The 15,950-nt window shown below is 32.3% G+C and overlaps 2 protein-coding genes across 3 annotated transcripts in view; both read left to right on the forward strand.

The window, feature by feature from the left end:
- The window catches only part of LOC135125648 (general odorant-binding protein 19d-like), a 116,325-nt gene extending 111,474 nt beyond the window's left edge, over nt 1–4,851 (forward strand). The window contains exons 1-6 of one of the 2 annotated variants that reach the window (XM_064051300.1): nt 4,039–4,087; nt 4,141–4,216; nt 4,265–4,356; nt 4,404–4,524; nt 4,575–4,648; nt 4,702–4,851. In XM_064051300.1, coding sequence (XP_063907370.1) covers nt 4,040–4,087; nt 4,141–4,216; nt 4,265–4,356; nt 4,404–4,524; nt 4,575–4,648; nt 4,702–4,737 — 447 coding nt within the window. In that variant the 5' untranslated portion in view covers nt 4,039 and the 3' untranslated portion in view covers nt 4,738–4,851. Of the gene's footprint in view, nt 1–4,038; nt 4,088–4,140; nt 4,217–4,264; nt 4,357–4,403; nt 4,525–4,574; nt 4,649–4,701 lie in introns of those variants that run through there. The other variant, XM_064051301.1, reaches the window with a different exon arrangement.
- Nucleotides 4,852–6,690: 1,839 nt separating this feature from the next.
- LOC135125711 (general odorant-binding protein 19d-like) lies at nt 6,691–7,233 on the forward strand. Its single transcript, XM_064051370.1, has 5 exons — nt 6,691–6,738; nt 6,791–6,875; nt 6,927–7,018; nt 7,064–7,162; nt 7,228–7,233. Exons 1-5 carry the CDS (start codon nt 6,691–6,693, stop codon nt 7,231–7,233), a joined length of 330 nt encoding a protein of 109 aa, XP_063907440.1.
- Nucleotides 7,234–15,950: the final 8,717 nt, after the last annotated feature.

Consider the following 15,950-nt stretch of genomic DNA (forward strand, 5'->3'; position numbering starts at 1 on the left):
TATCTAAATCGAACGTCAAACAAGTCCTTTATTAAGCATACCTAAATTTTCTTAAAAAGTGAAGACAGATTTTTTTGTAGAAAAATGTCAGTATTATTATATTATTTATATCAACTAAAACAAATAAAATATATTACCACTGCTACATAAAAAAATTGGCCAAAAGTTGTTTCCACAGAACTTTCCTCGCTCCTAGAGCACAATGAATATCCAGCATTTTAGAGTTGAGTTTTTCTTTACACAATTTTGTAGCCCTCAGATAGTGACGTAAAATTTACAAAAGTTCTGCTCTCAAAGTGTTAAAAGATTAGGATGATCGGATCCTCATGTTTTCTCGACTTGTTATAACCCGTAGAGTACGAAAAATAGGTCTCCCGTTTCCGTTTGTCTGTCTGCTCGCCGGCTATGCCTGTTTAATCATCATACTAACAATGTGATGACGTCACCAGGGCCGGTTTAACACGGTAAGCGAAAGATGCACCGCATCGGGGCGCCCATGACAAAATAGGTCATAAAAAGTCAATTCCTGACACTTTCTGACTGTAATAATTGAAAAAGAGTGCGCCTTTTTGGACTTTTAGATCAATACCGACAAAAAATACCAGATTTATGATTGCCATTATCTGGGTAACAATTTGACGAGACCGCGGTATGACCAAAAGCAGATGTTTTTCTAACATTTGTCACGTTTGTTGGTACCATAAAACTCCTTGGCGGCACAAACTTAAAAATTTTATTTTCCAAGTCTAGTCGGCTGGTTGTGGTGGTTGTTCAGTTTTATTATATTTTTCACTGTTCCGATTCGTAGTCGAATTTGGTTCTGTGTATTATTCCGTGGCTCTTTGTCTTCACTAATGTTAAATTTTAATTTCGAATAACATTGAGGTAAGTCTAAATTAAAAATAACTTTGAAATCGTATCAATTTTACAATATTAATAAAAATTGAAAATTTTTTGTAATGTAAAGATTTTTATACTTATTGGCTGGATTAGGATACGTCATTTTTCGTCTCCCCCCCAGAGACATCCAGATTTTGAAAAAAAAAATCAACAATGTGTAACAAAATTTTGCAATTTAATTTTGAAGCTGCAAAACCGAATGCACTAAAATTTTGCAAACGTTTTAAGGTTATCATAAGCTTGGTTCGTCAATCAAAATATATCCGTTTGCTGCTTCCCAAAATATGGATGACGTCTCTCAAGAATGGCTCAAAACATTTTGCTGAAAATTTTATAAATTTGGACCAATTTTTTTAATAAAACCTAAATATGCTCGCTACGCTCGCCTTCTAAAGGCTCTTTCTTTAAAGTTTAGTTTCAGATATCTTCAAGAAAGTGTTTTAGTGAAATTGTTTGGGATCGTTTATAATAATAATTTTGTAGATTTTCGAAAATTCATCCTTAGAATACGAGCGCAGTGAGCTTGACTTAGGGTCAACAGTGAATTATTTTTAATAACACCTACACATGCTCGCTGCGTTCGCATTCTAAGCGATTTCTTTTTGCATTTTACTCTCATGAAAATTAAAATATAAATGATATATTACTGAAATGGTATTAAACCCGACTTAAAGAAATAAATACGGCTTCTAATGCAATGGAAGAAGCATCAGTTTTTAAAATAAAATTGATATTTTCTGCAAAATTTGGATACTGTAAAATTGGTGGTTTTACTAAAGCATTTTTCAATGTTTCAGAAGAATTTTGACATGCCACGTTCCAACTAAATTGCATATTTTTCTTGCTTAATCTGTTTATTGGCGCCGCTGTATTAGCAAAATTTTGTCAAGTTTTATTTTTGTAAAGTTTTTTCTCTTCTTCGTTCCCTATTTTTTCTCAAAACAATAGGATAATGCTTCAAACATATTTCATTCCGTAATTTCTTGTAGAGAAATATGGACTTTACGGTTAAGCTCCACCCCTCAGTCTCACGACGAATAAAAAAATTAATCACAATTGAGACGGGCCGGATGGGTGTGGCTTATCCATTTCAATAGTAAAATACTTAAAATATCAAATGGTGAAAAATAGCAGCTTGTTTTATTAATAATGTTGTCCTAAAAAAATAGTCGAAAGTTGTTTCGACAGAACTTCCCTCACTCCTGAAATGCAATGATAATTTTTTTTGCGTCACCTGTATACGCAAATCCAAAAAATATTAAAGGAATGATAAATCACAAGTATTGTCTTATCATATTTTATACATTTTAGACACGATTTATTCGGCAAACTTTTGAGTTGACTCACTTCATCAATCTTTTGGAGGGGATGAGCAAATATATTTTGACTAAAAATTTATTATGCTTTTTATTTATAACCTTAAAACATCGGTAAGATTTCAACGCATTCGGTTTAGCAGATTCAAAATGAAATTACAAAATGTTGTTTTATGATTTTGATTTTTTTTACAAAAATTGGAAAGTACATGTGTAGCACTATGGTATTTTGTACAATTTGAAACCCATTTACTGTGGACAATTTTAAAGTAACGTCATCACATTATTGGTGGGTATGATTAGACAAATTTTGTCATATACATGATGTTCTTACGAGACGGCAGACGGACGGACAGACAGATAGACAGACAGACAGACAGACGGAAACGGGAAACCTATTTCTTCGTATTGTAGGGGTCGAGAAAGGTCGAGAAAACGTAAAAGTAGAGAGTCGGTCGACGGACTCGATTACAATACTTCCTTTGCTTACGCTCGGGAAGTAAAAACTAAAACTATTTCTTCTGATTTCACATTTGTGGTGAAATCCCATTCAATTTTCCTAGATTAACTTGCAGATACGAGAGAAAAGAGAGAAAAAGTAGTCTTCATGCTCATGTTTCATGTATCTTCACTAGGGTGATTCAAAAAAAAAAAATAATTTTTTTTTTCGTGTCAAAGAGGTTCAAAAGTTTCTTTTCAACGTAAAAAAATACCAGTTAAAAGTTGAGCTCTTAATATTAATATTAAGACCGTCCGCATCGCGTTTTTCTATTTCCCATAAGAATAACATGGGAAAATTTTTGTTTGCACCTTCTGATTTTTATTGCTAGCCCGTCGTGTGTCATGAAAAAAATTCAATCACATATTTTTATAGAGAATTGAACGCTCTACAAAAAGTGTCTCCTATGATTTTGCGAGAAACCTGACTATGATTTTTTAACCCACTGATGCTGAAAATGTTCGGAAAGAGTTTTACTGGCCTTATTATAGCATAAAATTATAAACAATTACTGTTTAAAAAACTAAATTTAAAATGTGTATAAATTTTTGTGGTGATTTATTCCAATAAGACCATCAAATTTATTGTAATGCATCAAAAACGTCAAAATTTGGATAAATTTAACTTTAGCCTACAATAACTCTTCAACTATCAGGTTTCTCGCACAATCATAGGAGACACTTTTTGTAGAGCGTTCAATTCTCTGTAAAAATATGTGATTGAATTTTTTTCACGACACACGACGGGCTAGCAATAAAAATCAGAAGGTGCAAACAAAAATTTTCCCATGTTATTCTTATGGGAAATAGAAAAACGCGATGCGGACGGTCTTAATATTAATATTAAGAGCTCAAATTTTAACTGGTATTTTTTTACGTTGAAAAGAAACTTTTGAACCTCTTTGCACGAAAAAAAAAAATTATTTTTTTTTTTTGAATCACCCTAATCTTCACGATGACTACATTTCCTACTTTTTAATTACAAAGATAAGTATAGGTTCGAACTAATCATCTGTTACATTTTTCTATAACAAACTACCGCTTGTAATTATTTCTTGTTCAACAAAAACATAACGCAAAAATAATCCGTTATAAATAACCGATCTGACTCATTTCCGACTAATTCTGTAACGAAGGTTACTCTGTTATTGATAAAGTTCTACTAAATACTTTTATTAACGGCTTAATAGAACCCACAGCTAAATACAATTTGATTGCAAGGTTCTATGAATTAATTAGTGGGCAACGTAAAATTACTGCTCCGGGTTTCTAGGTATATATTGTCCAACAATGCTTCACTTTCAGTTTGTGAAAATATCGAAAACATGAAGACTATAATACTTATTTCAGCTCTACTGGTTTCAGCAAACGCTGTAGATAATTTCTGCTAAATGTAACTTACGCAAACTACAGTGACTTTTTTTAGGTTGCTATTGAAGATATCATAGACGAATTAGAAGAAGTTGGAAAAATGTGTGCAGAACGGGAAGGTGCTACCGAAGGTAGGTAAAGGTATAAGCTGATTCTTTCTCTACTGGTTGTTTTTCCAGCTGACATGGTAGATTTAGAAGAAGAAAATTTCCCTCCAAGTCGGCACGCTGCTAAGTGTGTAATTGCTTGCTTCTACGAACACTACAAAATTGTAATAATTTTAATTTTTGCAAAATGAGTTCTTAATGTTTTTTCTAGATGAGGGTGGATGGCACATTTAACAAACAAGTTATCAATGGAGTATTTAGTGAGCTGAAAGCCGAAAATGAAGAGCTATACAGACAAGTTATGAAGATTATAAATGTCTGCTACGACAAACGTAATTATTTAGTTAGTTTATTGTTTTGATATCAAGAACACTATTTTTAGCAAATATTGTTTCCAATGATCGATGTGAAACTGCTTCGGCAGTGGCCACGTGTATAAAAAGAGGTGCAGATGCCGTAAGGATGATTTATTATTAATTTTTTAAATTATTAAATTTATGAGTTTTTAGGTGGGGTTAAATCTGGAGTCGTTCATGACGGACTAAAAGGTGTTTCTATTGATTGACTTTTCGATTTTACGATTTCTTTTTTTATACTTGTACTTATTTTTTTCAAATAAATGTAATATTGTGTAGTAGAAGTAGATTTGACGAGCATTGTTTCCGTTTTTTCTTTATAGATAGAAGCGAGCACTCATATTTCCCTCAAATATAACAGGTTAAATAGAAAAAAAATGTTCTAAATTTTTGAACACATTCTTTCGTAAATTACTTTAATTTAATTTAGTTCTAATACTTTATTATGTAAATAAAATTTTTATCTGTATCAGCTTTAATTCTAAGTATTAAATTTCAAGCAACTAATAAATAAAGTAAGTAATTAAAACAGTAAAGTATAATGTTATAGATATTACAACAGTTTTAACTTTTTGACGCTAATATAATAATTAAATACAATCGATTACCTTATATATTTTGTAGATTTAAAGCTATTAACACTTATATTCGATATGAAAATATCCTTTCATATGATTAACTATATAAAAACCTGTAATGTAATCTTTAATGACGTTTTGAACTTTTAACCTTTCCGAATTTGTTAAGTAGTTACTAGAGTATGAAACAGTAGGTCCCCCTGTTTTGGTCTGTCTATCGTCTCTCTGGTGAAAAACAATAACCACAATTATGCTTTCATCCCTACCAAAAATTTCTCATAATTTTGCTGTAAATCCTGAAATGAGCAAATACGAGTAATACAGTGTTAGAAAGTGCAAAATTGATTGATCCGAAATTTAGTACATGCTTTAAGGCCGTCAGAAATGTGATAAATCGATTTATAGGTACATCTCTTCAAAAAAAATTCATTATGTCATCTCAAAATTTTGACAAACAAATGTCAGAAAAAATATGCAGAATATCTTCTATATAGGTAGCTTTTTAACACATTTTTACTAGAATTATGTATAAAAAATGTTACAAAATTTCATTAAGAAAACCTTACATGAAACGCTCTGCGTGTTTTTATTTTAAGAGACAGGGGTTGTCACAAAAAATCAAATTAGTGAAATAAAATTTTACACATTATATAAAAACTTAACTGATTTTATTGTACTAAGTGGCCGGGGGGCATTTTTAAATAGAACTAGCTATAACAGTGTGTAACAATAATAATAATAATAATAATAATGATAATGATTGTTACTTTCGTTTGAAGAATAAGAACTGAAAGTCTGTTAACCAATATGTTGAATTTTTAACAAATGTCTAGAATTTGTTTAGTCAAAAAACGTAGATATACAGGGTGTTATTGAAAGGTACGTACAACAAAATTGACAGTTATTCTCGAAGTCTAAGAAGTCTGAAAAACTTACTTTGTGTTATCAGAATTATAAAGGGAAAATTAACCCTTATCCAACAATTTTAAACGCTACTGAAGTTAATTTATTTTAGTGAATCCTAGCAACTTTAACAATCAAAATTTTGTCAAGACTAAATGTTGCTATAGAAATGAAAGATGATCTTTTTATCATAGACGTACAACGAATTTCGACATAACTTTTAATAATTTTTATCTCTAAAAGGAGAACACTTTTACCTGAACTTTTTTTTCCTTTTAGCACTCCTACTTCGAGACCAATTGCCGATTTTATTTTGTACGTACCTTTCAATAACACGGTGTAGAGCAACTAAAGCAGTGATGTTATTAAACATGGAATTGCATTGTGAAGTATTTAATTAATTTAATTAAGATTGATGCATTTTCATTACTATATGCAATTGCTGAATGCCACTCTAACATAAATTACACATCTGCTTCTTAATGACTTTATAAGAATGGGTATCGATTGCGAAAAGCTATAAAATTAAATACATTTTAATCGACGTAATTTTTATTTTTTCACTTAATTAGCGGAAAACATCAAAACCTATCAAGATCAGCAATCTATATATACAACCATCGAACATGTTTTTTTTTAGTTACCAAAAAACCCGAACAAAATGAAATCCTTCATAATTTTGACCCTATTGTGTGCGGGCACTAATGCGGTAATTAAAATTTCGAAATTTTTGTTTCCTTAACATAACGCAAAATTTTTAGATCAGCACCGAATTTTTTGAAAAAGTTATGAATGAACTGCATGCAGTAGCTATGGCTTGCGTAAAACAGGAAAGCGCTACGGCCAGTGAGTTTTATATAAACTGCTGGAATTTTTACTAAAGTTTTATATTTTTAGACGACATGGTGGAACTTATGGTGCATAAGTTCCCTCCAAGCACCCACGAAGCAAAATGTGTTATAGCTTGTTTTTACGAGCACTACCATATGGTGATTGCTTTTATTTTTCGATTTTGTATAAAAAGTTTTTTTTAGATGACACCAGAAGGTACTTTTGATAAACAGGCAACAATTGACGCTTTTAACCCCCTCAAATCTGAAGATGCAGACTTATATGACAAAATGTTGAAAATTGTAGATACCTGTCAGGAAAATCGTGTGTTTTCACTTTTTTGTAATATTTTTTGTTAAATACAAAGTTTTAGCACAAATTTTTGAAGATAGATGTGAAACTGCTTCCGCAATGGCCGTTTGTGTTAAACAACAGGTAGAGGCTGTAAGTATGACATATACTAAACTAGAAATTTTTTTACCTGATTTGTGGTTTTAGCTTGGCTTAACCAGTAACTCAATAATCCAAGCTTAATACTCTTTAGGATCTGCGTGTTTATGACTTTGGCTTTGATTTTATTTTTATTTAGTATCTCGAGACAATATAGTTGACGAACATTGTGATGTTTTTTATTACCAACAAAACTAATCTTTCCACCATAAAGATTATATCTTGGATCAGTTATACTATAATCTAGCCAGTGTTATTTATCCTCAAATCATAGGGTGGTTATGGATCAGAGTCAAATTTTTCCTCATGTAGATGGCTTGTCGTAACTTTTTGGAGACAAAGAGCTTAGTAGTTTCATCACCAACAGCTATGTCCTCTAAGCAACAGGCAAAAATTACCACTGTATTTGGTCTTTCCATTTGCCCGTTGTTGGCGACGAATTGCAGATTTGATTTCTTTTGGAAGAATTAGGTGAGTTGTCGAGTCCTATTTGAGAGCTTCTCTACAATCTGTCTGGCCTCATGTATTTCGCGCTTTTTGCGAGAGCTTCGTTATAGGAGCCCCAGTATATCGGTCTTGGACGTGCGAGAGTAGTTCATTTTAACATTGATGAAAACATTATGTTTTATTGGTCCTGCAATTATTTCATACTTTCGGCAAAAAGACTTTTCTCTGTGATGCTATCAACTCAAAAAAACTTTTTTTTTTTAGTGACAGGGTAACAAATTTTTACTAGAAAAATTAAATTAAAGCATGAATAAAAAATACTCCTCATAATAACATTAATCGACATTGCTATTCCATTTCTCTTGGTTTATTTTTCAATAAACTAATGCCTTTTTCAAAATTTAGAAAGAAGAATTCGAAATGGAAATCTAAGAAGACCTGTGTAACAACCTATGGCATAATCAAAAACAAATGAATTTTGTATTCTTTGAAATGACACATATTTTTAATACTGGAAAAACTGATATGGTTGTCTTTTATTGCAACCGATTATCTTCAGTTTTTTGTTTTGTTTTGAAAGGTTTAGTCATCAGGAAATAGTAGGATTCTATTTCTAGAGAACGTAACAAACAAATCGTTCATATATTGTGATAAAATGTAAGATTGGACCCTTGTGGCACTCTTAACGTAAGTGATTATTTATTTTTTCTGACGGTTAAGTTGGATTTATAGCTACTCCGCAAACGAAAACTCGTTCCTTAGTTTAGCAGCGCAACAGTTTCAGGAATCTATGACCATGACATATCTTAATGCAATGTGTTTTTTCTGTCAAATTCGAGAATAATAATTAATTTTTCACAAACATCACAAACAATGAGACTATTTAAATTTTAATGCTAATAAAATTAATAGACAGTGTTTTAGTCGGAGGGAAAATAATTTCTTTAGTATTTAATATTAATGCAATAAAACAAATACATTGTCGTCATGTAGTAAAAATTTATACATTTTAAGAAATACATGTGAATTTCAATTTTTTTTTTAAATTTTGAAACCCTGGAAAAAATGATTGGCATTGAAAAATACATGCGGTGTATGAATTAAAGTGTATGAAATAGGCTTTCATTAATCAGTGATTTGACCATTACACCTCCACCCAATTCCCTCTGTACAGCAGAATTATAGACTTTCAAGTGTAGATATCCAATCCGATCATAAAGCATCCAACCGAACGCAAAACCCGCTTTTGTGACCAAATCTAATTGGTTTATCCTTTGCATGTTATTGCCTGGCATAACGTTACAGTAACGTAGGATCATGCTCGTCTCAGTGATAAATGCGTCCACAAACTACATCCTTTAGAATGTTGAATCTTTTATCAGTTTAAATGTTTTAATTTTTTGTTTTTTAAGACAATTTCATTTTATTGTAACATTAATCTTTCTGTACAATAAAGCACTATTTAAGGGGAAATAGTTATATAACTTTGATTTTTTTTTCAAAAATTTGGACATCTCGGGTAAAAACTCAAACGGATTCATAGAGTACAGGTGTAGGACTTTGTTATTTTATACAATTTAAAACCCATTTACTATGTACAATTTTAAGGTGACGTCATCACATTGTTGGTGGGGAAAATTAGACAAGGTTTGGTAAGCCTATTTTTATTATCTACATGATATACATAATGTACATATAAAATTTTAGAACAATCGGTCCGGTAGTTTCGAAGATTATCTGTCTAAGAAAAAATGACACAGACGACGGACAGGCAGACACAAACGGGAGACCTATCTATCTGTGGCCAGTCGTCCGATGAACCCGATTACAATACTTCTTTAAATAACACAAAAATCTATTAGTAGACACAGTTTTTTTGTTTGATTATTCGCTGTTCTGTATATGGGGATAATACTGTTAACATCGTTCTTGAATAATGCAGAACAACAAAATCTGGAATAAAGTTCCAACAATATATTGTTTATATCAAATTTTATTGGTGACTGGTGAAGTTTGATATCACTGTAACATAATAGATAAAATGCGGAACTTTGCAAATAATAATAACTTAATAAATTGACAAATCAGTAAATTTAGTAAATTTTTAATAATATGTGTATTTATAGCAAGCAATGGTAAATAAATAAATATTGCTGATATTGATTTAGTTTGCCTTTACGTATGTAGATTTCTCATGCATATATATGATTTTTTCAAGCATTCTAAAATTATTTATTTTTTTATAAATTTATCAAAGTTAGTTCTAACAGTTTTTTACTTCCCGAGCTTAATCTTTGTTTTTTTTTTATTTTGTAGAATTTTCTTTCAACAACAAGATAGTTAAACATGTTTCCAGTTTCTTGTTCGGAAAAGAAGACTTCTTATATTACGAAAAAATGAACAAAATATATGCCCCGCCCACCCACCCCTTCTCAATTGTGATGAATATTTTATTCATCGTGAGCTGAAGGGTGGAGTTTAGTTGCAAAATCCTCATTTCTCTAGAAGAAATTATCATATGAAATATGTATGTTTTTAAAAGGGGTAGAATTTTTTAGAGAAATATTGATATTGGAATTAAACTCCGTCCTTCGGTCTGATTAGGAATGAGAATTTCATCACAATTGTTATCGGGGCGGGTGGGTGGGGCTTAATTTTTGTTTATTTTTTTTAACATATAGAATTTTCTTTCAACAACAGGCTAGGCACCTAAATATATTGTCTGTTTCTTGTTAGGAAAAGAAGACTTGCATGTTAAGAAAAAAAAGACCAAATATTAGCCCCGCCCACCCACCCCTTCTCAAATGTGATGAATGCTTTATTCATCGTGAACTGAAGGGCGGAGTCTAGCTGCAAAATCCTCATTTCTCTACAAGAAAGTACCATATAAAATATGTATGTTTTTAAAAGGGGTAGAATTTTTTAGAGAAATATTGATGTTACAATTAAACTCCGTCCTTCGATCTGATTAGGAATGAAAATGCTTAATTTTTGTTTATTTTTTTTAACATATAGAATTTTCTTTCAACAACAGGCTAGGCACCTAAATATATTGTCTGTTTCTTGTTAGGAAAAGAAGACTGCATGTTAAGAAAAAACTGACCAAATATAAGCCCCGCCCACCCACCCCTTCTCAAATGTGATGAATGCTTTATTCATCGTGAACTGAAGGGCGGAGTCTAACTGCAAAATCCTCATTTCTCTACAAGAAATTACCGTATAAAATATGTATGTTTTTAAAAGGGGTAAAATTTTTTAGAGAAATATTGATGTTACAATTAAACTCCGTCCTTCGGTCTGATTAGGAATGAAAATTTCATCACAATTGATATCGGGGCGGGTGGGTGGGGCTTAATTTTTGTTTATTTTTTTTTAACATATAGAATTTTCTTTCAACAACAGGCTAGGCACCTAAATATATTGTCTGTTTCTTGTTAGGAAAAGAAGACTTTGCATGTTAAGAAAAAATTGACCAAATATAATCCCCGCCCACCCTCCCCTTCTCAAATGTGATGAATGCTTTATTCATCGTGAACTGAAGGGCGGAGTCTAGCTGCAAAATCCTCATTTCTCTACAAGAAATTACCATATAAATTATGTATGTTTTTAAAAGGGGTAGAATTTTTTAGAGAAATATTGATGTTACAATTAAACTCCGCCCTTTGGTCTGATTAGGAATGAAAATTTCATCACAATTGAGATCGGGGCGGGTGGGTGGGGCTTAATTTTTGTTTATTTTTTTTTAATATATAGAATTTCCTTTCAACAACAGGCTAGGCACCGAAATGTATTGTCTGTTTCTTGTTAGGAAAAGAAGACTTTGCATGTTAAGAAAAAATTGAACAAATATAAGCCCCACCCACCCACCCACCCCTTCCCAAATGTGATGAATGCTTTATTCATCGTGAACTGAAGGGCGGAGTCTAGCTGCAAAATCCTCATTTCTCTACAAGAAATTAGCATAGGAAATATGTTTTTAAAAGGGTAGAATTTTGTAGAGAAATAATATGTTAGAATTAAACTCCACCCTTCGTCGAGGCGGGTGCATATTTGTTTTTTTTTTCTTTATATACATAGTTTTCATTCAACAATTTTTTGCAAAGAACAAGATATATTATAATAAAAAAGATAAACTCAACCTATTATTCAATAATTTTGGATTGTACTCCTAATATAAGTCACGTAGAATAACTTGTACTTTTGTATTGAAAAATTAAAAATTGGTCTAAAGAATTTACACAGTACTTCCCTCGCTGTCGGAAACTTGACGACTGCATGCCTATTGTGTTTTTCTTCTCATTACATTTTTGTAGTGGGAATTTAAAAAAAAAATTGCGATGACGTCATCAACATTTTTGCAAGGACACGTATATCAGTTGGGAAGATGTAGTGTAATACTAAGAATAAAATTATTATATTCTCAAATTTTCGGGAAAATGAATTGGGTCGTTTTGAATATTGATTTGTAATAATCAATAAAATAACGAAACAATTTACTCACGTATACGTATCAGAGGCAACTGAAAATCGTGTATGTATAAACATTCTTAATTTAAGATGACAGGCGTAACAGCATACGTGAGAGTCAAACAGAGAAACTGTGAACAAAACGACCATCGGTTTTATTGCTTCGACTTCCGCTTATTATATAAAACATTGGGTTTTATTTTAATTCTTGACGGTGAAATTCACAATTGGTTGATTATAAACATGTCTATTTCACATTCGCGCAACCAAGTGAACGCATAAAACAAATGCAGGTCTGTAATGTTAAAGTCGATGTAAATAAGTGTGCTACCCTTATGTTTCAACCGAGTTTTTCCTTTAACAAATTTTGTGTCTACCAAATTGGGTTGGTTGGGGTGTAATACTAATAATAAGTGTTGCCTTTAATTTAATCAATAAAATAAATTGACTTCATTAATTTTTTTGAACCACCTCTTAAGAAAATCTAAAAAATATGAATGGAATGATAAATCACAAGTACAAACTCATCATATTTTTTGCATTTTAGATAGGATTTATTCAGCAAAATTTAAGGGTTACGTCATCAATTTTTTTAGGAGGGATGAACAAATACATTTTGAACAAAAGTTTACCATGCTTATAATAACTTTAAAATATTCCCAAGATTTCAAAGCATTCGGTTTTGTAATTCCTGATTAAATCGATAAAATAAATTCACGCCTTCATTAATTTTTTTGGGTCACCCTGCATATGCAAATCCAACAATATGAATGGAATGATAAATCACAAGTACAGACTCATCATATTTTGTACATTTTAGATACGATTTATTCCACAAACTTTTGAGCTGACGTCATCAAGTTTTTGGAGGGGATAAATTGACTGATTGACTAAAGATTTATGATGCTCTTAATAGCCTTAAAACATCTGCAACATTTCAAAGCATTCTGGTTAGCAGATTAAAAATTAAATTTCAAAATGTTGTTTTATAATTTTGATTTTTTTTCCAAAAATCTGGACGTTTCGGGTGAAAAGTCGATTCAGAGTTGTAAACTACATGTGTAGGACTATGTTATTTTATACAATTGAAAACCCATTTACTATGTACAATTTTGAAGTGACGTCATCGCATTAGTGGTGGGGATGATTAGACAAATTTTGGTTAGCGTTTTACCATCTACATGATATTCTTAATATAAGTACAAAATTTCACAACAATCGGTCGAGTACTTTCGGAGATTATGTGTCTAATAAAAATCCGGGACGGCAGACGGACAGACGGACAGACGGACGGACAGACGGACGGACAGACGGACGGACAGACGGACAGACGGACAGACGGACAGACGGACAGACGGACAGACAGACGGAAATGGGAGACCTATTTCTTCGTCTTCTAGGGGTCATGAAAGATCGAGAAAACGTAAAAGTAGAGAGTCGGCCGACGGACTCGATTACAATACTTCCTTTGCTTACGCTCGGGAAGTAAAAATTGAAAACTCGTGAAATTTCAAATCGAAAAACTGCAAAATCTAAAAATTGAAAAGTCCAAAAGTTGGAAAATCGGAAAACTGGAAATTTTAAAACTGGAAACTCGAAGAGATCGTAAAATTAAAGAAAAAAAAATTGAAAAATTACAATTTGAAAAACTGACGAAACGAAAAATTGAAAAAAAGTGAAATCGAAAAAACAAAAAATTATAAAATCAGAACATTGAAAAATTGAAAAACTGTAAAAATAAAGAAAAGAAAAAACTGTAAACGAAAAATTGCAAATGGAAAAATTAAAAATTGAAAACTCGAGAAACTCAAATCGAATGATAATTTTTCAGAGAAGTGGGATTTATCTGACTGCAGGGGCAAGGGAAGTTCTGTTGAAATAACCTTCGACCAATTTTTTTTTTTATTTTTGTTAGGATAAGCCCTAATAAATTTGGAACCAAAAAAAAAACTTGCTTAGAGACAAGGTTGAAAATGTTATAAAGTAGTGGATGTCCCATGAAAAGACATGAGAAAACTGGCAAATTGCAAATAAAACAAATAAATAAGTTTAAACATTGTTCAATTATTTATACGTATGTTAGGGTGATCAAAGGGTGTTGTGCAAAATCCCAAGCCTCCTTCTTTAACAATGATGGAGCTGTGAATGTTAAATGAGTATTTTTTCTTAAATGTGGAAATATTTTTAAAACTGTTCACCCTAAAGTTTGTGTTTTATGACTGTTTTCCTTTTTTGATAGAGAATCTAAATATGTACAAATATATAGAGTGTTTCATCAGAAAAAACAACTTTTTGTTCTTTCGATTCTATTACCTTATTTCAAAAAATGTTTTCGATAGTCCATGAACTTCAGTCACCACACTGATAAGACAACCTGTATAATACTGTATATATACCATTTCTAAATAGAAGATATACTTCATCTATAATCGATTTTTTAATTTTTTTAAAACCAGAAGGTAATAAAATTAAACTGCGCCCCCACAATAAACCAACTCCTGGCGTTATAATCCCAAAATTAAGCAACCTTCCCGTTCATAAAATAATCCCCCTCGGCACACCCTCTATAGGTATGTGGCAACATGTACCATAAACAATCCACTCTAATTCCCAATCTCTCTGTTGTGGTGCAACTCGCTCCGACTTCCGCACCCCAGCTAATAGCTTCCCCTTTTACCTCGTTGCCCTATATATTTCCATAGTCGTGTGCACGTCGAAGGGTCACCTCACGGTGAGAACAAAGACGACCAAACGTTCTCACACGACCGAATTCTGCCGATCGGAAACGAGATTGATAAAACACGCCGACACACATGTTCGGATGGGGACTTCCGGTCAGAGACGATTTTTTATCGACCCATTATCAGTTATCACTTTTACTGACGCCCCTCAGCGCGGGTGCCAGGTGGGGCGTGATTGCTCCTTCAAGGACGAACAACCGTTATGCCCCAAATGAATACGAATACGATAAAGATGAAGATGGGTCGGTCGAAAAAGTGATTAATAACTGGCTCGAGACGGGGCCGGATCAACAGGTGGCCCATTCAGGATGGATCGAGGGTAATGTCAATGATGGGTCCGAAAAGGAAATTTTTTATTAGGGCTTTTTTGGGATTGTGGATTAATTATGAAGGCTGCGGTTGGTACCCTCGTATTACTCGCGGTGAAAAATGAAAGGAACGGTGACCACTCGGTGTGTAGAGGTTTCGTGCGGTGGGTATTGTGCTACTATGCGTAAAATTTTTATGGTGTTGACGTTTTAAGACATTAACTTCATAGAATATGATAGCGTAAATGTCGAAATGCGTGAACACTTTGGTAACAATTTTGGTGTTGCAGGGACAATAACGTGTTAATTGCTCTTAGGATAATAACACTAATAACAATAATCATAAAATGTCAAGCTAGCAAGAAGTGAAACAAAATTAACAACAAATGTTATCCATCGTTTTTCAAACATAGGCAGTCGCGTCGTTTCATGTTTTCAGAGATCCAGACAAGCATTTCAGGTTAGCAATTTCCAATTCTCTGGCAACAGCCTTTTCCAATTGAGATATGAAAAAAGAAAAAGTTTGGATTTTTTGAGACTGGTGACCTAGATGTCCATAAATTTTTAGTAGAGATGTACCGACTATAGTCGGCCGACTGTTCCGCTTTGCTAAAACCGGTTTATAAATGCAACAGACACTGTGTTTTTTTTTCTATTTCTCTGACTACTTTAAAAAC

This window comes from Zophobas morio, unplaced genomic scaffold (genome assembly GCF_036711695.1).
Source record: "Zophobas morio isolate AGI-343-1 ecotype UQ-CSIRO unplaced genomic scaffold, CSIRO_AGI_Zmor_V1 ptg000009l, whole genome shotgun sequence".
NCBI lineage: Eukaryota > Metazoa > Arthropoda > Insecta > Coleoptera > Tenebrionidae > Zophobas > Zophobas morio.